This window comes from Salvelinus fontinalis, chromosome 8, assembly GCF_029448725.1.
Source record: "Salvelinus fontinalis isolate EN_2023a chromosome 8, ASM2944872v1, whole genome shotgun sequence".
Lineage (NCBI taxonomy): Eukaryota > Metazoa > Chordata > Actinopteri > Salmoniformes > Salmonidae > Salvelinus > Salvelinus fontinalis.
Genome location: NC_074672.1, coordinates 30,816,223 through 30,840,312, shown reverse-complemented (window position 1 = coordinate 30,840,312; position 24,090 = coordinate 30,816,223). Strand labels below are relative to the sequence as shown.

General features: G+C 43.1%; 1 protein-coding gene across 1 annotated transcript; it reads right to left on the bottom strand.

Annotated features, from left to right (window-relative positions):
• Nucleotides 1-614: 614 nt before the first annotated feature.
• LOC129861093 (solute carrier family 17 member 9-like) lies at nt 615-23,911 on the bottom strand. Its single transcript, XM_055932211.1, has 13 exons — nt 23,082-23,911; nt 21,984-22,181; nt 11,119-11,258; nt 10,760-10,859; nt 10,251-10,381; nt 8,421-8,517; nt 5,366-5,462; nt 4,819-4,906; nt 4,661-4,695; nt 4,420-4,535; nt 2,254-2,309; nt 2,103-2,132; nt 615-1,654 (listed from the first exon to the last, which is right to left on the bottom strand). The coding sequence occupies exons 1-13, from the start codon at nt 23,213-23,215 to the stop codon at nt 1,476-1,478; spliced, it is 1,401 nt and encodes a 466-aa protein (XP_055788186.1). The 5' UTR covers nt 23,216-23,911; the 3' UTR covers nt 615-1,475.
• Between the last annotated feature and the right edge of the window lie 179 nt (nt 23,912-24,090).

Below are 24,090 nucleotides of genomic sequence, written 5' to 3'. Positions count from 1 at the left end.
AGCTGAAATAAATCATTCTTTCTAGTATTATTCTGACATTTCACATTCTTAAAATAAAGTGGTGATCCTAACTGACCTAAGACGGGGAATTTTTACTAGGCTTAAATGTCAGGAATTGTGAAAAACTGAGTTTAAATGTATTTGGCTAAGGAGTATGTAACCTTCCGACTTCAACTGTACATGTATTTTGATTCAGACTGAGTAGCTACTAGAAGCCTACTGTGTCAGTATCCCCCTGTGGCTGATAAAGCTATACACCGTAATACATTCACTTCTTGTCACAGTTGGATTTCCTCACCAATGATGTCACATCCTGCCCAGACTATGAAGTAACCATAACAAACAGGGAACCGTCTACTGCATGACAGTTGATTGCCTCATCAGCTGTGGGGAACTGCAATGACCAAGTCTCCTTTAAGTGCCCAAACTCACAGAAAATATTACAAAATCTCAACTGAGTCTCTTTCTACATACATTCTTGATTGACAACATAATTGATATATACTGTAAGTCATAATATAAATTAAAGAAATGTTAAAAAAAATCTATATGATTGAGGTATTCGTATTTGAACATGTCATGCAATTATGTTCATAAAAATAAGAATAATAACCTTAGGTCTTCTCAATTTAATACAAAACAAATCCTTCTAGCTAAGTGTATGTTGAGGCTAGAGTCTCTCTGTAAAAGCTTGAGATTAAACATAATGCAGTGAGGCACGCTGACAAGATGACGAGCATGTAACCATGGATATGAAGACGATGGCAGGTCAATTGTACAATACATCAGAGTGGGTTTATGGGTGATTAGTCCCCTTCTAATTAGATGTCACTCACTGTCATGTCTGAGGCTGGGGGAGGGACTGAGTCTCACCTACTAATACCCCCCCCCCCCCCAAACAACCCTTTCTTGTTCATTCCCCATAGTCTCACCAGAGCAAAGCCTCTCTCCTCAACCACAAACACACATCCTGCTCCGTCTAAAACTGTCAAACTGCCTAAACCAACTCAAACATCTGTCATCTCCTTGTGTTCCTCCAACATAGACACAGACCTGGGTGTAAAACCAGTTTCCATGACTACTACTCCACAATCCCAGCCCAACGACGGCTGAAGATCAAACATTCAAACACTTGACTAGAAAGGTTATTTAAACAATATAAATAATATGTAGTAGCACGAAGACCTGACATGCTGCCTTTCAAACAGCTCTGGGGCTGACTCATTCACTTCTGTTATCGCTTCCTCAAATTCTGATGTGGATGTTTTGATACGTTTAACAGGCCAAGGTTCTCTCTCTTCTCATCCCATAGTTAAGACTCCGGTGTGCATTCTGTGGTAGACAGATGTGGTTTCTGGTCCTATTTTAGGGACTCAGATGTGGATAGTGTGGACCCTGGTCCCGTTTTGGCCCCTCAGTTTTATAGGTGGTTGTTGTGGTAGCAAGCTGTGGTTCCCATATCCCAACGTATGAACTTAGATGTGGATGTTGTGGTAGCGGCCCTTAGAAGAGTCGATGTCGACCCGGCGAGCCTCAGCGAAGGCCAGGAAGGTGACCAGGCCCACCAGGTTCACCACAGTGATGAGAGCAAAGACAGATGCCCACGACCCTGTAGCCTCGATCAGATACCCCGAGAAATAAACCATCAGCACACCTGGAGAAACCCACACACACAATCAGATACGCAGGGAAAATACAACAAACACAGTACACACAGACACACTGAGCAATTTCTGACAAAGGCATATAAACTTAGTACATTAAACCACAGTCAGGCACAAAGAGTTCAGCCTCCCATTCCCAGCTGTGTGAGGTATAAGTAAATCGATTGAAATGTCAAAAACCTAACTGAAGCCGTAACTGTCATGCTCTATTCCCTCAATGAGTTCTGACAAACTCTTTTCATTCCAGTATGAAATATGCATAGAGGCAATGCGACTGGTTAGAGACACAACCCAAAGTTTTGCCTTCAGAACAACCAGATTAATTATTTGTATCAGAAGTTAATGAAAGGATAAACCAACTAGTTCTGTAACTGCTGGTGAAAGATTCACCACAGAGGCTTCAGCTTTAGTTTATAGTCCCTCGGTACAGATGCTTACCTGAAAAAGCGCCACAGGTATTCATAACACCTGCAATGAAAAATAGATGACACATTTGTAATATCTGACAGGACTGTAATATTCATTAGAAGGAATACACAAATGTGAAATCTGTTGAGAGGTTGATGAAGTAGTTACTGGTGTATCATACCAAACAGAGCCCCAGCACAGGACGGAGCCAGGTCCTGAACGTTCACAGACACACCGCTGGAATCCAGACACAACAGTAGATAAGGGGCTATATAAGGTGCTATACAGACTCCCAATCTGTATGTTACATGATTTGCTTCAGGTATTGCTTCATATTGAGTCATTACTTATAAATGTGACAGACCAGAGTCATAAAAAGATAAGTGGAACTACATAATGGCTGTTAAACCACAGGGATGTTTATGTTCATATGATCTATTCCATGTTATTATCTACATCCTACATGTATCAGTCACATCCTTAAAACTGCATTGTGTCACTTTTTGGGCAACCTGACCCAATTTACATAGAAATGTGGGTTATAGATATGTCATTTGCATCGAAAGCAAGTATAAGAAGCGGTAGATATGTTCTATGTGCGCTATTTCTATGCTGCTCGTTCTGAAGTAACATTTTTGTGTCTTTAATTTTGTACACCAGCTTCAAACAGCTGAAAATTCCATATTTTTGGTTATGGAAAATATTTTTCACAGCGGTTGAGATGGTACAAAACTGAAATTATGCAAACTATTAGAATTTTAACCAGAAAATTGCAGAGTGATGTCTGCATATTGCATCTTTAAGGGTTAATATATACAGAGCATTTAGAAAGTATTCAGACTTTTCCACATTTTGTTACGTTACAGACTTATTCTAAAATTAATTAAATCTGGGGTTTTTAGGTTTTTTGAACATTTTGCAAATGTATTAAAAACACAATAACACAGAAATACCTTATTTACGTTAGTATTCAGACCCTTTGCTATGAGACTTGAAAAGGAGCTCAGGTGCATCCTGTTTCCATTCATCATCCTTGAGATGTTTCTACAACTTGATTGGAGTCCACCTGTGGTAAATTCAATTGATTGGACATGATTTGGAAAGACACACACCTGTCTATATAAGGTTTCACAGTCGACAGTGCATGCCAGAGCAAAGACCAAGCCATGAGGTTGAAGAAATTGTCCGTAGAGCTCTGAGACAGGATTGTGTCGAGGCACAGATCTGGGGAAGTCTAACAACACATTTCTGCAACATTGAAGATCCCCAAAAACACAGTTGCCTCCATCATTCTAAAATGGAGGATGTTCGGAACCACCAAGACTCTTCCTAGAGCTGAGCGCCCGGCCAAACTGAGCAATCAGGGGAGAAAGGTCTTAGTCAGAGAGGTGACCAAGAACCGGATGGTCACTCTGACAGAGCTCCAGAGTTCCTCTGTGGAGATGGGAGAACCTTCCAGAAGGACAACCATCTCTGCAGCACTCCACCAATCAGGGCTTTATGGTAGAGTGGCCAGACGGAAGCCACTACTTAAAAGGCACATGTTAGCCCACTAGAAGTTAGCCAAAAGGCACCTAAAGACTCTCAGACCATGAGAAACAAGATTGAACTCTTTGGCCTGAATGCCAAGCGTCACGTCTGGAGGAAACCTGGCACCATCCCTGTTTTTCAGCGGCAGGGAACGGGACACTAGTCAGGTTCGAGGGAAAGATGAACAGAGCAAAGTACAGAAAGATCCTTGATGAAAACCTGCTCCAGAGCACTCGGGACCTCAGACTGGGGCGAAGGTTCACCTTCCAACAGGACAACGACCCTAAGCACACAGCGAAGACAACACAGGAGTGGCTTTGGGGCAAGTCTTTGAAAGTCCTTGAGTGGACAAGCCAGAGCCCAGACTTGAAACAGATCACACATCTCTGGAGATACCTGAAAATAGCTGTGCAGCAACGCTCCCCATCCAACCTGACAGAGCTTGAGAGGATCTGCAGAGAAGAATGGGAGAAACTCCCCAAATACAGGTGTGCCAAGCTTGTAGCGTCATACCCAAGAAGACTCGAGGCTGTAATCACTGCCAAAGGTGCTTCAACAAAGTACTGAGTAAAGGGTCTGAATACATATGTAAATGTGATATTTCCCCCCCAATTTTTTTTCAACTTAATGTCTCTAAATCTGTTTTTTCTTTATCATTATGGGTTATTGTGTGTAGATTGAGGAATATATTTTTTAGAATAAGGCTGTGGAAAAAGTCAAGGGGTCTTAACACTTTCTGAATTCACTGTAGTCAGGCCCTAGGCCTAGGGGATAGCAGTCTAGAGGCTAGGGGTGTATTTGGGGACGGCATCAGTACCTGTGGCTGAAGGTGGTGAGACCCATTGTGACAGAGACAAAGGTCACAGCCATGGGGAAGGTGGTGGTGCCACACAGTAGGAGGGTAAACACACTGGACACACCCATGGAGAAGAACTGAAGAGGACACAGAGGAACAGACACACACACACCAATTTCATTAAATGGGTCCTTCAGGCAAATCCGAAGTTAACTTGCAATGGTAATTTGTGCACTGAATCTGGAACAAACTACTTCAGTACCTGCATAAGCTTCCTCACAGCAGCAGTGTCATAACCTAGAGAGAGACAGAATCAATGACGTGGGACAAATATCTATATCAAACCCTTGACCATCATATAAGGGTACCAAAACAATGAAGCTTGTATTTAGTTTCCTGACGTCAGACCAGCATCTGTACCTTTGCTGATGAGGTGGTCAGAGAGACAGCCACTGAAGAGTGAAGAGGGGATGGCCACAAACCACGGGATAACGTTAAACACCCAACCCTGAGAACACCATCACATTTAACACCAAGAACATTGAGAATAGCTCAGAGAATGACATTAAAACAATTGGTTTAAGTGATTATAGGAATATCATTAATATTTAGAGACAAAAGGCCCAACTTGATTTATATATTTTTTTCAGACAACTTCTTTTGAAATGTTTTTTTTTGTAATTACTTTATGCCGTTGATGACATGAGGGAATATCTCAGTTCCTTAGCTAGCAGGGTTTTACATCTGCACCATGTCTACAGCACCCTCTATTGGTATTACACAGGTCTGTCAGATGCAGGGTCTGACTAGCTTTGAGTCATTTTCTATGTACATTTAAGCGTGTTTGTTCTCTTTGTCATGCCAGCCTTGAACTGAAATATGGAATTTCAAGTTTTGTTTTGTCTTCTGAGGGGTTGGATTGGGAGAGGAGTGAGAGGGGTAGGATAGAGGGGGGTTGTTAAGTTACCTTGGCGTCAGGGAAGGTGTCCTTGAAGTACGTTGGTAGCCATGATAACAATGTGAAGAAGGTGCTTGCCGTGCAAAGGTGCGTAATAATCACAGCACTGAAGGGAGGATAATCACAAGAGAGGGCAAAAGAGAGAACAAAAATATATAATTAAGTTAGTGTACCACTTCTATGACTCATAGGCTACACCATTTTAAAGCACCAATATACAAGGTGCTACATTGAGTGTACAAACTTTCCATGACATAAACTGACCAGGTGAATCCAGGTGAAAGATATGATCCCTTATTGATGCCGTTGTTAAATCCACTTCAATCAGTGTAGATGAAGGGGAGGAGACAGGTTAAAGAAGGATTTTTAAGCCTTGAGACAATTGAGACATGGATTGTGTATGTGTTGCCATTCAGAGGGTGAATGGGCAAGACAAAATATTGAAGTGCCTTTGAACGGAGTATGGTAGTAGGTGCCAGGTGCATCCGGTGTGTGTCAAGAACTGCAACGCTGCTGGATTTTTCACACTGAACAGTTTCCTGTGTGTATCAAGAATGGTCAACCGCCCAAAGGACATCCAGCCAACTTGATACAACTGCAGGAAGCATTGGAGTCAACATGGGCCAGCATCCCTGTGGAACGCTTGACACCTTGTAGAGTCCATACCCCGACGAATTGAGGCTGTTCTGAGGGCAAAAGGGGCTGCAACTCATTAGGAAGGTGTTCCTAATTTTTTGTACACTCAGTGTATACATGAGTCATAATGACTCATGTATAGGCACCCACCACAGTTTAATTAATCTGCCTGTTCAACATAAAATCAAGCAATAGCAGACTGTTGATATCATATATTTTATCAGACTGTTGATATCATATATTTTATCAGACTGTTGATATCATATATTTTATCAGACTGTTGATATCATATATTTTATCAGACTGTTGATATCATATATTTTATCAGACTGTTGATATCATATATTTTATCAGACTGTTGATATCATATATTTTATCAGACTGTTGATATCAAATATTTTATCAGACTGTTGATATCATATATTTTATCAGACTGTTGATATCATATATTTTATCAGACTGTTGATATCATATATTTTATCAGACTGTTGATATTTACATTTACATTTAAGTCATTTAGCAGACGCTCTTATCCAAAGCGACTTACAAATTGGATCATATATTTAATCAGACTGTTGATTTCATATATTTAATCAGACTGTTGATATCATATATTTAATCAGACTGTTGATATCATATATATTTAATCAGACTTGATATCATATATATTTAATCAGACTGTTGATATCATATATATTTAATCAGACTGTTGATATCATATATATTTAATCAGACTGTTGATATCATATATATTTAATCAGACTGTTGATATCATATATATTTAATCAGACTGTTGATATCATATATATTTAATCAGACTGTTGATATCATATATATTTAATCAGACTGTTGATATCATATATATTTAATCAGACTGTTGATATCATATATATTTTATCAGACTGTTGATATCATATATTTAATCAGACTGTTGATATCATATATATTTAATCAGACTGTTGATATCATATATATTTAATCAGACTGTTGATATCATATATATTTTATCAGACTGTTGATATCATATATATTTTATCAGACTGTTGATATCATATATATTTTATCAGACTGTTGATATCATATATATTTTATCAGACTGTTGATATCATATATATTTTATCAGACTGTTGATATCATATATATTTTATCAGACTGTTGATATCATATATTTTATCAGACTGTTGATATCATATATTTTATCAGACTGTTGATATCATATATTTTATCAGACTGTTGATATCATATATTTTATCAGACTGTTGATATCATATATTTTATCAGACTGTTGATATCATATATTTTATCAGACTGTTGATATCAAATATTTTATCAGACTGTTGATATCATATATTTTATCAGACTGTTGATATCATATATTTTATCAGACTGTTGATATCATATATTTTATCAGACTGTTGATATCATACATTTTATCAGACTGTTGATATTTACATTTACATTTAAGTCATTTAGCAGACGCTCTTATCCAGAGCGACTTACAAATTGGATCATATATTTAATCAGACTGTTGATATCATATATTTTATCAGACTGTTGATATCATATATTTTATCAGACTGTTGATATCATATATTTTATCAGACTGTTGATATTAAATATTTTATCTGTTTAAATGGGATCCTGAGTGGCGCAGCGGTATAAGGCACTGCATCGTAGTGCTAGAGGCATCACTACAGACCCGGGTTCGATCCCGGGCTGTATCACAACCGGCCGTGATCGGAAGTCCCAGAGGGCGGTGCACAATTGGCCAAGCGTCGTCCGGGTTAGAGGAGGGTTTGGCCGGGGTAGGCCGTCATTGTAAATAAGAATTTGTTCTTAACTGACTTGCCTAGCTAAATAAAGGTTAAATAAAATAAATAAATAAAACAATTAATTAAATGGCTCTATCCACTGACCTTTACTCATTCATGAACTTAACAGTGTCGGTCATGATATTAATCCACGCTCACCCACATAGTCGGCGACATTTGCTCTTTTGTTTAGTTGTTAGTTTAACTATGAGCCATTACAGGAAATGAAACCAATGAGCCTGACAATTCCTGTCATTGTACACAGGGCGGATCAGTTGCATGGCCTGCTATAGGTTCTATAAATAACAGCCAATAGAGAGGCACCGAGGATATGAATGAAGCCTTTGAGACGGGAACATCTGCAGGGAACTGAGCTGATCAGAAAGGAGAGAGACTACAGAACTGAATCAATGTACTAGACCTCTATTTCAGTCAGTTAAGTACAGGCTAGGATGTTATTATATCTCCACCTCATTCAAGACTGCAGCCAGTCAGCTGTTTAGACTGTCCATTCACACACAGAAAGAAACACACACACACACATTACACACCCTCACCCAGAACCACAGGGCCTGAGACACACACAGATGGCCCATTGAGTGTGGGCCTTATCTCACCAGACAGCAGGTTGTTTGAAGAGGCGCAGCCAGTGTCTCCTGGACAGTTTGGACTGGGGCCCTCCACTACCCAGTGACTCCAATGTGATGATAGGACCTGGAACAAACAAACAGACAAACAGACAGAGAGAGCGAGAGAGAAAGAGACACAAAGAGAGAGCGAGAAAGAGGAAATTCTGAGCTCAATGTGGTGCTTAGAGGTAGTTCATAACAGCGATAAGGTCAGATGGCTAACCCTGTATATAGCATCTTTATTCATTGTGTATTTATTCCATGTGTTATGATTTTTTTCTATATCTTTCTCTGCATTGTTGGGAAGGGCGTATGCATTTCAGTGTTGTTCTACATATGTTGTTTACAAAGCATGTGACAAATACAATTTGATTTGAGTGTCATCAAATATCACCACTTGCAGAAAATAGTCTAGCTGTGAAATTGAACATTTGTTAACTTTCAGTTAGATATGCATATTCTCATCATCACACAGATACATAAACACACACCCAGAACACACACACACCAAGATGGCGTAGCAGGGCAGACGTCTAATAAGGTTTGGTCGAGACAAGTAGAAATGTGTGTGTGTGTGTGTGACTAAGAAAATACAGAAAACAATTAAACTGTGTATGACCTGACCTGGTTAGAACTCTGAGAAACTTACAACAGGACAGGAAGTCCTGTCAAGGTCCCTCTAATCTCGGGAGGAGGGAACTGCCAGCTTGGAAGTGATAAACGAGTGGTGAGAACTATGAGGAGAGATACATCTCCCCTACTGTTTGTGTGTATGTAGGGAGTGAGGGAGGGAGTTATAAAAACGGCATGTCTTTGTATTATGGACTTTAGAACGTTCGTGTGAATAAACTTTACGGACCTTTTGTATAAACTGAGTCTTTGTCACGCCCTGGCCTTAGTATTCTTTGTTTTCTTTATTATTTTAGTTAGGTCAGGGTGTGACATGGGGAATGTTTGTGTTTTGTTGGTTTTGGGTGTTTTTATGGTAAAGGGGTTGTTGGGTATAGTATATGGGTTTGTGTGGAGTACATGTGTCTAGTGTTGTCTATGTATGTTTAGTTGTCTAGGAGAGTCTATGGTTACCTGAATGAGTTCCCAATTAGAGACAGCTGATTTCGGTTGTCTCTGATTGGGAGCCTTATTTAGGGTAGCCATAGGCTCTCATTGGTTGTGAGTAATTGTCTATGTCAGAACGTTTGTAGCCTGTTGTATGTGCACGACGTTTATTAGCTTCACGATCGTTTGTTGTTTTGTTAGTTTGTATTAAGTGTTTCGTGTTTATTTTTCGTCATCTTTAAAAAATAAAAGAAGATGGCTTATTTTCCTAAAGCTGCGTTTTGGTCCATCAATCCTCCACACGATCGTGACAGTCTTTGCCTAATTATTATTAACCTTACAAACCTCAGGGATTAGTCAAAGCTTTAATAATTGTTAGTTATTATCATTGGGAATGAAAATTCTCGTGACACTACCTCATCCCCATATTGTTTGTATTTACTTTTTTTGCACACCAGTATTTCTACTTGCACATCAATCACTCCAGTGTTAATTTGCTAAATTGTAAATTACTTCACTACTATTGACCTATTTATTGCCTTACCTCCTTACTCCATTTGCACACACTTCACATAGATTTTTTTATTATGTTATTGACTGTACGTTTGTTTATGTGTAACTCTGTGTTATTGTTTTTTGTCGCACTACTTTGCTTTATCTTGGCCAGGTCGCAGTTGTAAATGAGAACTTGTTCTCAACTGGCCTACCTGGTTAAATAAAGGTTAAATAAAACACACACACACACACACACACACACCTTACCTTCCCCGTTGAGCAGGTATTTCCACATGCAGTACGCCCAGAGGACAGAGAGCATGCCTGACACATAGAACACGCTCTCCCAACCATACAGGTCCAGCATGAGGGAACCAGCCCCCCCAATCACCAGTGTTCTGCAGGAGACAACAGCATGGTCACAAACACAGAAGGTAGTTCAATGAGCTTTAGCTGCACACCTCATTGTGTATTTATGGTTTACTACTACAATGGCAAAACAAGAACATCTGTAGAAAACTCCTGACTGGAGACGTCTGTGGCCCCCTGATGAGCTGTTTATGACATGTTGTCATCCCTCCCCAACTCCAATGATAAATGTCTGACCCTGGCTTCCATAGCACATGACCTTAACAACAGCTGTAGAATCTGCCCAAAGGCACAGATCTAGGACCAGTTTACCTTCCCCCAAACCTATCCTAAACCCTTAGTGGGGGAAACGCAAAACAGACCTTAGATCAGCGTCTAAACAGGAAGTGCTGCAGAGCTAGACTCACCCCAAGTAGGAGCCACTGCCCACAGTGCTCATGAGGAATCCTCTTTCACTCTCCACCACCTTCTGAGAACACAGGCTGGCCAGAGACGGGTAGTGGACACCTAGAGGTACACATACACACATTCAATGACTCTGTTCACCAGTTACAATCCCAGTTTCTCTATGTGTCCCTAGTCATATTCCAAGTTTCCCTATGTGTCTCTAGTCATAATCCCAGTTTCCCTACGTGTCTCTAGTCATACTCACAGTTTCCCTATGTGTCTCTAGTCATAATTAGTGCGCTATTTAGGAATACATAAAGGAGTGATTTGAGATGCAGCCTAGCTTTTCATTAGCCCCCAGTGCCCAGTGACCCCTGACCTTGCAGCAACCCCATAAGGAAGCGGGCCAGCGTCATGGAGAAGATGGGCTGAGAGCAGAAGTGGGCCAGGATGGGCGTGAAGGCTGTCATCGCCCCCCAGGCCGCCGCAGAGAGGAGGAGCACCTTCTCACCTCCAACCCTGGGGGACACAGATGGAAATAATACTGTTACTATAACTACAGACACTCTCCAGTAATATAACACTGTTACTGTTATAGTCTCACCTCTAGCCCTGAAAAAAAGTCATAACATGGTTATTACTACAGTATTACAATACACAACCAACCCTGAGGGGAAGAGATGGAATAAAATAACACCATTATCATTACTACTGCACTACTAACCCCCTCCTTCAACCCTGAGGGGAAGAGATGGAGTTATATAACATTATCATTACTACTGCACTACTAACCCCCTCCTTTAACCCTGACGGGAAGAGATGGAGTTATATAACATTATCATTACTACTGCACTACTAACCCCCTCCTTCAACCCTGAGGGGAAGAGATGGAGTTATATAACATTATCATTACTACTGCACTACTAACCCCCTCCTTTAACCCTGAGGGGAAGAGATGGAGTTATATAACATTATTATACTACTGCACTACTAACCCCCTCCTTTAACCCTGAGGGGAAGAGATGGAGTTATATAACATTATCATTACTACTGCACTACTAACCCCCTCCAACCCTGAGGGGAAGAGAATGATGAAACAAAGATAATGTTGACAGTTACTCTCGATCTACAACCTGAGGGACAGACACAGTACTATACCCCATGATAACAATTCAACCTTGAGGGAAGATATGTATAGGCCTATGCATCTCAACAGTGCAACATGTATTTCCTCATCTACCTTTCTTCATTTGAACTATTCTTAAAAACATGGATATTCACTAAACAAAAACATAAAACACAACATGCAAAAATTTCATTTATTTTATTGAGTTACAGTTCATATGAGGAAATCAGTCAATTGAAATAAATTAATTAGGCCCTATGGATTTCTGGATGACTGGGAATACAGATATGCATCTGTTGGTCACAGATACCTTAAAAACAATGGGCCTCAGGATCTCTTTACGTTATTTTTGAGCATTCAAATTGCCATAGATAAAATTAAATTGTGTTCCTTGTCCGTAGCTTATGCCTGCCCATAACATAACCCCACCGCCACCATAGGGCACTCTGTTCAAAACGTTGACATCAACAAACCGCTCACCCATACGGCACCATACACGTGTTCTGCGGTTGTGAGGCCAGTTGGACGTACTGCCAAATTCTCTAAAACAACGTTGGAGGTGGCTTATGGTAGAGAAATGTACTTCTCTTGCAACAGCTCTGGAGAACCTTCCAGCAGTCAGCATACCAATTGCACACTCCCTCAAAACTTGAGACATCTGTGGCATCGTGCTGTATGACAAAACTGCACGTTTTAGAGTAGCCTTTTATTGTCACCAGCACAAGGTGCACCTGTGTAATGATCATGCTGTTTAATCAGTTTCTTGATATGCCACACCTGTCAGATGGATGGATTATCTTGGCAACGGAGAAATGCTCACTAACAGGGATATAAACAAATTTGTGCACAAAATCTGAGAGAAATAAGCTTTTTGTGCATATTGAACATTTCTGGAATCTTTAATTTCAGCTCATGAAACATGGAAACAACACTTTACATGTTGAATTTATATTTTGGTTCAGTGTATATAAAACCAGGTTATTCAGTTGTTTCCAACAAGAGGCTTTCACTTCTCCTGTGTTGTCAGAACAATGCAGTTGAAGAAAAGAAGACAAGAAAAAGGAGGCTACTTTTAAGCAGCAAGGCAAAGGGGTGTGGTATATGACCAAAATATGACCAATATACCACAAACCCCTGAGGTGCCTTACTGCTGTTACAAACTGGCTACCAATGTAATTAGAGCAGTAAAAATAAATGTTTTGTCATACCCGGTCTGATATACCATGGCTTTCAGCCAATCAGAATTCAGACCTCAAACCACCCAGTTCATAATTCCAATTAATAGCTCCATATTTCCTGGTTCCTTCCTCTAACGTCTGAAAGGACTGAACAGATATCAGTAGTGATATGATAATAGCTTCAGGTTTCTGCCAAAGGTGTTTAGACCAAATATGCACTGCTCTAGTAGAGTTTAGTCAAAATACTGTTTCACTTCATTGATTTTGGGGGGTGGAGTTGAAAGCAGAGGCTTCTGAACTTGGAACTCTCCGATTACTTATTTCTGTTGACATGTGACATGACTCTGAGCTTCTCCTGCCATGTGAAGAGATGGAGAAAATGATTTAACAAACACGTTCTACACTGATATTTCAGTCTGTAGTCCATTTACATGTCTTGGTACTAATATTTCTAACCAGGAAACAACTGTTAGGCAGGTGTCACGCCCTGGCCTTAGTTATCTTTGTTTTCTTTATTATTTTAGTTCGGTCAGGGTGTGACATGGGGGATGCATGTGTTTTGTATTGTCTAGGGGTTTTGTATGTTTATGGGGCAGTGTCTAGTCTAGGTGTATGTATGTCTATGGTTGCCTAGATTGGTTCTCAATTAGAGACAGCTGTCTATCGTTGTCTCTGATTGGGAACCATATTTAGGCAGCCATATTCATTGGGTAGTTCGTGGATTATTGTCTATGTCTATGTGTAGTGTTTGTGTCAGCACTTTTGATTATAGCGTCACGTTCATTCGTTTGTTGTTTTGTAGTTTGTAAAGTGTTCTTCGTTTCATGTCATTAAACAAGGAAAATGTATTCACTTCACGCTGCGCCTTGGTTCTCCTCTCTTCCACCATATAACGATCGTGACAGCAGGGTAATTAAGAAAGTACTGACTGAATGATTTGATCCACTTTGAATGGGAGCAGCATACAAAGAAAACACAACTAACCAGTTACGTCATTCCTGTAACCAAGAGAACCACACCCTTTTCACCACCTAGACACCGGCACAAGTGCTGGGTTCTCCTCAAACAACAGAGACATTATCATACTAACAGTCACATACTGCCCTTCAAAATCCACTCATGACTCTTAGCTTCTCAACCTCAAAACTCCCCAAACGACATTCCCTTCATACTCTACAGCAGGGGTATTCAACTCTTACCCTACGAGGTCCCGAGCCTGCTGGTTCTGTTCTACCTGATAATGAATTGCACACACCTGGTGTCTCAGGTCTAAATCAGTCCCTTACTGGAGAGGAACAATGAAAATGAAAAGAGTTTGAGGGCCTTATAGCTTGTGCAGTAGAATCTCTGTACCATGACATTCTATCACCATCCCTCTGTTCTTTTGCTTTTAGGGCTAATGGGTAATAGCATTGCTGTTTTTTAAAGTGAATATGATTCATATAAATTGTTTTATAGGCTGTATTGTCCTGATGGAGCAGCTGTAAGATATAAATTGTAATAGGAATATTTAAAGGAGATACATACAAACATACATACATACATACATACATACATACGAGTGCATTTGGAAGTATTCAGACTCCTTCCCTTTTTCCACTTTGTTACGTCACAGCCTTATTCTACAATGGATTAAGTAAACATTCTCAATCTACACACAATGAAATCAAAAAAGGTTTTGAATTTTTTGCAAATGTATTTTTAAAAACAAAAATACCTTATATACATAAGTATTCAGACCCTGTGCTATGAGGTGCATCCTGTTATCATTGATCCTTGAGATGTTTTTACAACTTGGAGTCCACCTGTGGTAAATTCAAATGATTGGCCATGATTTGGAAAGGCACACACCTTTCTATATAAAAAGTCACACAGCTGAAAATGCATGTTAGAGAAAACACCAAGCCATGAGGTCGAAGGAATTGTCCGTAGAGCTCTGAGACAGGATTGTGTTGAGGCACAGATATGGGGAAGTGTACCAAAAAAATGTCTGCAGCATTGAAGGTCCCCAAGAACACAGTGGCCTCCTTCCATTTAAGAATGATGTTTGCAACTACAACTACTCTTCCTAGAGCTGGCTGCCCGGCCAAACTGAGCAATCGGGGGAGAAGGGCCTAGGTCAGGGATGTGACCAAGAACCAGATGGTCACGGACAGAGCTCCAGAGCTCCTCTGTGGAGATGGGAGAACATTCCAGAAGGACAACCATCTCTGCAGCATTCCACCAATCAGGCCTTTATGTTAGAACAGACAGACGGAAGCCATTCCTCAGTAAAAAGACATATGAGAGCCCATTTGGAGTTTGCCAAAAGGCACCGAAAGGTCTCTCAGACCATGAGAAACAAGATTTGTCTGATCTGATGAAACCAAGATTGAACTCTTTGGTCTGAATGCCAAGCATCCCGTATGGATGAAAGCTGTCACCATCTTTACGGTGAAGCATTGTGGTGGCAGCATCATGCTGTGGGGATGTTTTTCAGCGGCAGGGACTGGGAGACTAGTCAGGTTCGAGGGAAAGATGAACTGAGCAAAGTACAGAGATCCTTGATGAAAACCTGCACCTAAGCACGCAGTACCTCAGACTGCGGTGAAAGTTCACTTATAACAGGACAATGACCCTAAGCACAAAGCCAAGAGCGGCTTCGGGACAAGTCTCTGAATATCCTTGAGCAGCCCAGCCAAAGCCCGAACTTGAACCCGATCAAACATCTCTGGGAGAGACCTGAAAATAGCTGTGCAGTGAAGCTCCCCATCCAACCTGCCAGAGCTTGAGAGGATCTGCAGAGAAGAATGGGAGAACCTCTCCAAATACAGGTGTGCCAAGCTTGTAGTGTCATACCCAAGAAGACTTGAGGCTGTAATCGCTGCCAAATGTGCTTCAACAACGTACTGAGTAAAGGGTCTGAATACTTATGTAAATGTTTTATTTTATTTTATTAGAAATGTGCAGAAATGTCGAAAAACCTGTTTTTGCTTTGTCATTATGGGTTATTGTGTGTAGATTGAAGAAGGGGAAAAAACTATTTAATTCATTTTAGAATAAAGCTGTAATGTAACAAAATGTGGAAAATATCAAGGGGTCTGAATACTTGCAAAATGCACTAAATAATTATAAATAAAATGTAAATGTAAATATATATATATATATATACACACACACAGCTCAAAAAAATAAAGGGAACACTTAAACAACACAATGTAACTCCAAGTCAATCACACTTCTGTGAAATCAAACTGTCCACTTAGGAACTGTCCGCCTGAACCCAGTGGGTTCCGTCTCTCCTTGCCAGAGGAGTACGACGGGAGGGTTTCCTCCTTCAATTAAACCTCTATCTGGACACGGTCCACCCAGCTCCATCGGACTGTGAGAGGGTGTCCGCCCTCGTCTCGTGCCTCACCGGGAAAGCCCTGGAGTGGGCCAACGCCGTATGGCGAGAGGGAGATGCGCCGTTGGACCAGTTTGAGGAGTTCACCCGCCGTTTCCAGGCGGTCTTCGACCACCCACCCGAGGGTAGAGCGGCGGGTGAGCGCCTCTACCATCGGAGGCAGGAGACGAGAAGTGCCCAGGATTTCGCCCTGGAGTTTAGGACCCTGGCTGCCGGCGCGGGATGGAACAACAGGGCCCTGATCGATCATTACCGCTGCAGTCTACGCGAGAACGTCCGTCGGGAGCTGGCCTGCAGAGACACCACCCTCTCGTTTGACCAGCTGGTGGACCTGTCCATCCGGCTGGACAACCTGCTGGCTACTCTTGGACGTTCAGATCGGGGTCTGGTTGTTCCATCCTCCCGCACCCCCTCTCCGATACCCATGGAGCTGGGAGGGGCGGTGCGCAGGGAGACCGGAGGGGGTTCCCGCTCGTGCACTATCTGTGGCGGCAGAGGTCACACTGCCGGTCGGTGCCGAGTGGGATCCTCTGGGAATCGAGGTAGCAGGCAGGCGCGCTCTGGCGTCACCCCAGGTGAGCTGGCACCATCCTCACCCAGAGTCCTCTGTTGCACATATGTTTATGTCTGTCACTTTTCCTGAGTTTTCCCCGCACAAGGCGCTCGACGATTCAGGCGCAGCTGGGAATTTCCTATCCCCATTTGAAATCCGCTCCTTTGGGCATGGTCAAATCAAATCAAATCTTATTTGTCACATACACATGGTTAGCAGATGGTAATGCGAGTGTAGCGAAATGCTTGTGCTTCTAGTTCTGACAATGCAGTAATAACCAACGAGTAATCTAACCTAACAATTCCACAACTACTACCTTATACACACAAGTGTAAAGGGATAAAGAATATGTATATAAAGATATGAATAAGTGATGGTACAGAACGGCATAGGCAAGATGCAATAGATGGTATCGAGTACAGTATATACATATGAGATAAGTAATGTAGGGTATGTAAACATAAAGTGGCATAGTTTAAAGTGGCTAGTGATACATGTATTACATAAAGATGGCAAGATGCAGTAGATGATATACAGTACAGTATATACATATACATTATATTAAGTGGCATTGTTTAAAGTGGCTAGTGATACATTTTGATCAATTCCCATCAATTTCCATTATTAAAGTGAGCTGGAGTTGAGTCAGTATGTTGGCAGCAGCCACTCAATGTTAGTGGTGGCTGTTTAACAGTCTGATGGCCTTGAGATAGAAGCTGTTTTTCAGTCTCTCGGTCCCTGCTTTGATGCACCTGTACTGACCTCGCCTTCTGGATGATAGCGGGGTGAACAGGCAGTGGCTCGGGTGGTTGTTGTCCTTGATGATCTTTATGGCCTTCCTGTGACATCGGGTGGTGTAGGTGTCCTGGAGGGCAGGTAATTTGCCCCCAGTGATGCGTTGTGCAGACCTCACTACCCTCTGGAGAGCCTTCCGGTTGTGGGCGGTGAAGTTGCCGTACCAGGCGGTGATACAGCACGACAGGATGCTCTCGATTGTGCATCTGTAGAAGTTTGTGAGTGCTTTTGGTGACAAGCCGAATATCAGCCTCCTGAAGAAGGCGACTCAATTACTACCTCAACGACGGGGCGATTGTGCGATAGATCTCCTGGTAGACGCTGCACTTACCAGGAGTTACATGTATCCCCTCTCACAGGCGGAGACGGAGGCTATGGAAACGTATGTCTCCGAATCCCTGCGTCAGGGGTACATTCGGTCCTCCACTTCACCCGTCTCGTCGAGTTTATTTTTTGTGAAAAAGGAGGGAGGTCTGTGTCCACTGACTACCGGGGTCTAAATCAGATCATGGTGAGGTATAGTTACCCGCTACCGCTCCCACCCACAGCGAGAGTCAATGCACGGGGCGCGCTTCTTCACCAAACTAGATCTCAGGACCGCTTACAACCTGGTGCGTATCCGAGAGGGAGACGAGTGGAAGACGGCTTTCAGTACCACCTCTGGGCACTAGGACTACCTCGTCATGCCGTACGGGTTGATGAATGCGCCATCAGTCTTCCAAGCTTTTGTAGAGGAGATTTTCAGGGACCTGCACGGGCAGGGTGTAGTGGTGTATATTGATGACATTTTGATATACTCCGCTACACATGCCGAGCATATGTCCCTGGTGCGCAGAGTGCTTGGTCGCCTGTTGGAGCATGACCTGTACGTCAAGGCTGAGAAATGCCTGTTCTTCCAACAGTCCATCTCCTTCCTAGAGTATCTCATTTCTACGTCAGGGGTGGAGATAGTGAGTAATCGCATTGCAGCCGTGCGTAATTGGCCGACTCCCACCACGGTAAAGGAGGTGCAGCAATTCTTAGGGTTTGCCAACTACTACCGGAGGTTTATGTGGGGTTTTGGTCAGGTAGCGGCTCCCATTACTCCACTGCTGAAGGGGTGCCCGGTGCGCTTGCAGTGGACAGCTGAGGCGGACAGGGCTTTTAGTCACGAGGGCTTTGTTTACCTCGGCTCCCGTGCTGGCCCATCTGGATCCCTCTTTGGCGTTCATAGTGGAGGTGGACGCGTCCGAGGTTGGGATAGGAGCTGTGCTCTCTCAGCGCTCGGGTATGCCACCGAAGCTCCGCCCTTGTGCCTTCTTCTCGAAGAAGCTCAGCCCGGCGGAGCGAAACTATGACGTGGGGGACCGGGAGTTGTTGGCCTTCGTCAAGGCCTTGAAGGCGTGGAGACATTGGCTTGAGGGGGCTAAACACCCTTTTCTCATCTGGACTGACCACCGCAATCTGGAGTGCATCCGGGCGGCGAGGAGACTGAACCCTCGCCAGGCAAGATGGGCCATGTTTTTCCCGTTTTGTGTTTACCCTTTCTTACAGACCAGGCTCCCAGAACGTTAAGGCAGACGCATTGTCCGGGCTGTATGACACAGAGATGCGGCCCATGGATCCCACTCCCATACTCCCCGCCTCTTGCTTGGTGGTGCCGGTAGTGTGGGAGCTGGACGCGGACATTGAGTGGGCGTCACGTGCAGAGCCCGCTCCCCCCAGCTGGGCATCTGTACGTTCCGTCTGCTGTCCGCGACCGGCTGATCTATTGGGCCCACACGTCACCCTCCTCTGGTCATCCTGGGATCGGCCTGACGGTGCGCTGTGGGAAGTACTGGTGGCCCACTTTGGCAAAGGATGTGAGGGTTTATGTTTCCTCCTGCTTGGTGTGCACCCAGTGTAAGGCTCCTAGGCACCTGCCCAGAGGTAAGCTTACAACCCTTACCCGTTCCACAATGGCTGTGGTCACACCTGTCGGTGGATTTCATAACCGATCTTCCACTTTCACAGGGTAACACCACGATCCTGGTCGTTGTGGATTATTTTTCTAAGTTCTGTCGTCTCCTCCCTTTGCCCGGTCTCCCTACGGCCCTAGAGACTGCCGAGGCCCTGTTTACTCACGTCTTCCGGCACTACGGGGTGCCTGAGGATATAGTGTCTGATCGGGGTCCCCAGTTCACGTCGAGGGTCTGGAGGGCATTAATGGAATGTCTGGGGGTCTGGGTCAGCCTTACCTCAGGTTTTCACCCCGAGAGTAAGTGGACAGGTGGAGAGAGTTAACCAGGATGTGGGTAGGTTTCTGAGGTCTTATTGCCAGGACCAGCCGGGAGAGTGGGCAGCATTCGTGGCCTGGGCGGAGATGGCCCAGAACTCGCTCCGCCACTCCTCAACTATCCTCTCTCCCTTCCAGTGTGTTTTGGGGTATCAGCCGGTTCTGGCTCCTTGGCATCAGAGTCAGACCGAGGCTCCTGTGATGGATGACTGGTTCCGACGCGCGGAGGAGACATGGGACGCCGCCCATGTCCACCTTTAGCGCGCCGTGCTGCGCCAGAAAGTTGGCGAAGACCATCACCGCAGTGAGGCCCCCGTGTTCGCCCCGGGGGACCGGGTCTGGCTCTCGACCCGAAACCTGCCCCTCCGCCTGCCCTGTCAGAAGCTGGGTCCGCGGTTTGTGGGGCCATTTAAAGTCCTGAGGAGAGTGAACGAGGTATGTTATAGGTTACAGCTTCTCCCCTGATTACCGCATTAACCCCTTGTTCCATGTGTCTCTCCTCAGGCCGGTGGTGGCTGGCCCGCTCCAGGAGTCTGAGGTGCAGGAGGTTCTTCCGCCCCCTCTGGACATCGAGGGGGCCCCGGCGTACTCCGTTAGTTCCATACTGGATTTGAGACGTCGGGCGAGGAGCCTTCAGTACCTCGTGGACTGGGAGGGGCATGGTCCGGAGGAGAGATGCTGGGTTCCGGTGGAGGACGTGTTGGATCCTTCTATGCTGCGAGAGTTCCACCGTCTCCATCCGGATCGCTCTGCGCCTCGCCCTCCGGATTGGCCCCGAGGTCGGTGTCGACGCGCTGCTCTACTGTCACGACTTCCGCCGAAGTCGGCCCCTCTCCTTTTTCGAGCAGTGTTCGGCGGTCGACGTCACCAATCTTCTAGCCATCACTGATCCATTTTTCATTGGTTTTGTCTTGTATCACACCTGGTTCCAATCCCATAAATTACATGTTGTGTATTTAACCCTCTGTTTCCCCTCATGTCCTTGTCGGTGATTGTATGTTTGTGCAAGTTGTGTTGGTGGGCGACGGGTTTTGTACCCACTTTGATTATTTTATATATTTGGGGTTTTGGAGTTATGTTAACTTTTATGAAACGACTCCGTTTATATCAAGTTCGTTCTCCTGCACCCGACTTCCCTGCCACCAACACGCACCCATTACATATATTTTTTTATTGTGAAACACTATCATTCCATTATTACTGCATATACAGTATATAAAGGGCATTTCTGAACTTGGAATGCAAATATATTATATGATGCTCCTTTAAGATGAATAAAGTTAATTTTCAGTTATGATTAACACAATGCTTTGCATTTTTATGTTTTCTCTTTCTGGAATACAAATTATTTCAGTTTTCTATTTGTGACACATTCGTTGACAGGTTGATGGTCACTAGACTTCATACTAAATGTTCTGGATTGTTCTCATGTTGTTTGATAGTGATTGACGCCAGAGCTACTGAAGGTACTAGGAGCCAGGACACACTGATTAACATTGTATTGATGACATTATGAACCCTGTGACTCTGTAGTAGCTGGCAAAGTCACTGTACATTGCTTTGACTTCGTACCAGCCTCTCAGCTTGATGTATAGAGAACATTTGGTACTGTCTGATTAGAATATAAAGGGCCTGTCTCCAAGAGGCCCGCTACATACTTTTTTTGTTGCTTCTGCTCTGGAGGGGTTCTCCCTGAATTATTGTAATAAAGCAGATAGATTTTGAATTGATATTACCAACAACTGCTCTTCATTTTGTTCACTTAAATCCCAAACAGATGTGTAAAACAGACAAAGTATTAGGCTATTTAATTCTCAGATTGCAGGTCCATCTGTGTTTAAAAGTGAATAAATGTAATGCAATGAACACCTTTTTATTCCAGATATTGTATGTAGTGAGAGCAGCTGCAGGTTGTGCAAACAGGCAATAAAGTGTAATCCTCTTGTTGCCCACCTGTCGCTGACGTAGCCTCCGAGGACCTGTGTGAAGCAGTAACCCCAGAAGAAGCTACCCAGCACCATGCCCTGATCCCTCTTGGTCCAGTTGAACTTCTCCGCCATGCTAACGGCACAGATGGGCATGGCCACGCGGGCACAGTACAGCAGACAGGTCCCCAGCAGTAGCACCACCGTCCATACCCGCGCCAGGGGTCTGCATAGCGGGGACAGAGGACATAGGTGTGACTAGCAGAGGACAGGGATGTGTGTGAGGGGTACATTCATGTGTTTGGTGTGTGTAAGTGACAATATGTGTGGGTGTGAGTAAGAGTAGGTGTGATATTCTCAGTAAAACCAATATCTGTGCATTTCTTCTGATTGTTTCTTGTAAATATCAAATTGGAACTTAAACTAAACCAACTACGCGTTTTCACAGAACTTTAAACGTCTAAATTTGACTGCGCTAAACTGTGTTAACTAGATAGGTTAGGCCTAAATCTCATGATATAATTATTTGAGTGAATCTGACTGAATTCTTAGTTGGCAAGCCAAAGCAAAGATTAGGCTACCATTCCTTTATTAAAATTCTATGAATGCCTGACTATCAGACTTAATAGACCTAGAAGCTTTTAAATTCCTCAAAGCTGTGTGTGTGCAGTTTAGTAACGTTAGCTTTAAAATAATCTTGAGACCACCAGTTGACAGGCATCTGATTAATAAGAAAGTCAAGTATTTATTTGGGAATGTCCCTCGTAGCACATTTGGTGTTACATTTGGACACAAAAGTAACAACAAAGTATCAAACACAAAGCTACATGTGTATGAGTGGTTGTTTTTATGTTTGCTGAAATCAAGGGAGAGAAATTTTTTCTGAAAATGTAATTATCCAAAGCCAACACATTTCAGTAAACTACAGAGCAGCCGGAATCATTGCAAACTTGTATGGCATTTGCAAAATAAGGAACTAACAATCTCTCATATATTATTCTATTATGTGTGGTTAAAAACATAAAAGGGCCTGTCATTTCATTATGGTAGTTTTACGTTGAAATTAACACTTCTATACTGTGGGAAAAACGTGAGATTGGCTACTGAAAAATCTTCGTAAATTTACCTTGGCCAGTACGTATTCGGTTCACTCCACTTCTTCTGATGACTTCCAGCGACCCCGGTTTTGTCTGGATTTTTTTCTTTGAGGCAGACCAAATCTGGACTAGAGTTCTTTCCATGTTTTTGCAGAATTGCCATTCAACGAAAGAGGTATACGATTTGATTTGCTGTCTCCTGCACTTCACAATTCAACACAGTAGGCTATGGAATGACTGAAGAAAGTCGAAAAGAATAAACGCTTGATCGATGATACCGATGTATCATTTCCTTTCGATTACGGTGTAGGCCAATCCATAATGTTACTGCCGTGTGATAAAAAGTACACGGGTGATTAGAGACGGATCGCCTTGAGTTTGACGATAAATCCACGTGTCAGTATTTTTTTCAGCCACGCAGTTCTTCCTGCCAACAGTAGGTTACATCGGAAGCAGCATTAAAGAAGCGACTCAGTCCTTTTCAAAAAACAGAGTGAAAATACCCAGTCTTCTTTACCCGCGGCATGGCCACCCGGTTCTAGCGCTTCATCATGACTGCAATATTCTAGACATTATATTCTACCCTGGATGATACCCGATCGGATTGCACAGCAAAAAATTGAGAAAAAACAACTAATGTCCCAGGCCTAGGATACCACAGAACGTTAGTCTATAATGGCCAAATCATCCTGAATTTCTCAACTCATGTTTGACGTTGCCCTGCTGCGATGTGATTGGCGTTGTCATCCTTGCTCATAGGACAGCCAGTGATGCTGCATAACGTATTCACAGAGTTGGTTCATCTGCCCTAGGCTGGATGAGGTATCAACTACCAAGCATCGGTAGTCGGCACCGTTATATAATAACCTGCAATCAGATGAAAAAAGTGAGTTTCCTGCACACGTTGGTGCCTAAACTACATTTTCCACCCTCTGAAAAAGTAAGCTATCGGTTAAAGGTTAAATTGCATACTGACGAGACTGAATAACACAATATCATCACATATTTTGTGGTGCAAATATAACAAACAACCTAAGC

Coding starts and splice junctions, on each gene's coding strand:
- LOC129861093 (XM_055932211.1), bottom strand. CDS start 23,215: ATGGCAATTCTGCAAAAACATGGAAAGAACTCTAGTCCAGATTTGGTC. Junction 22,182..23,081: donor CCGAATACGTACTGGCCAAG/GTAAATTTACGA, acceptor CCCGCTATGCAG/ACCCCTGGCGCGGGTATGGA. Junction 1,655..2,102: donor TACCTGTGGCGCTTTTTCAG/GTAAGCATCTGT, acceptor GGGTTTCTCCAG/GTGTGCTGATGGTTTATTTC.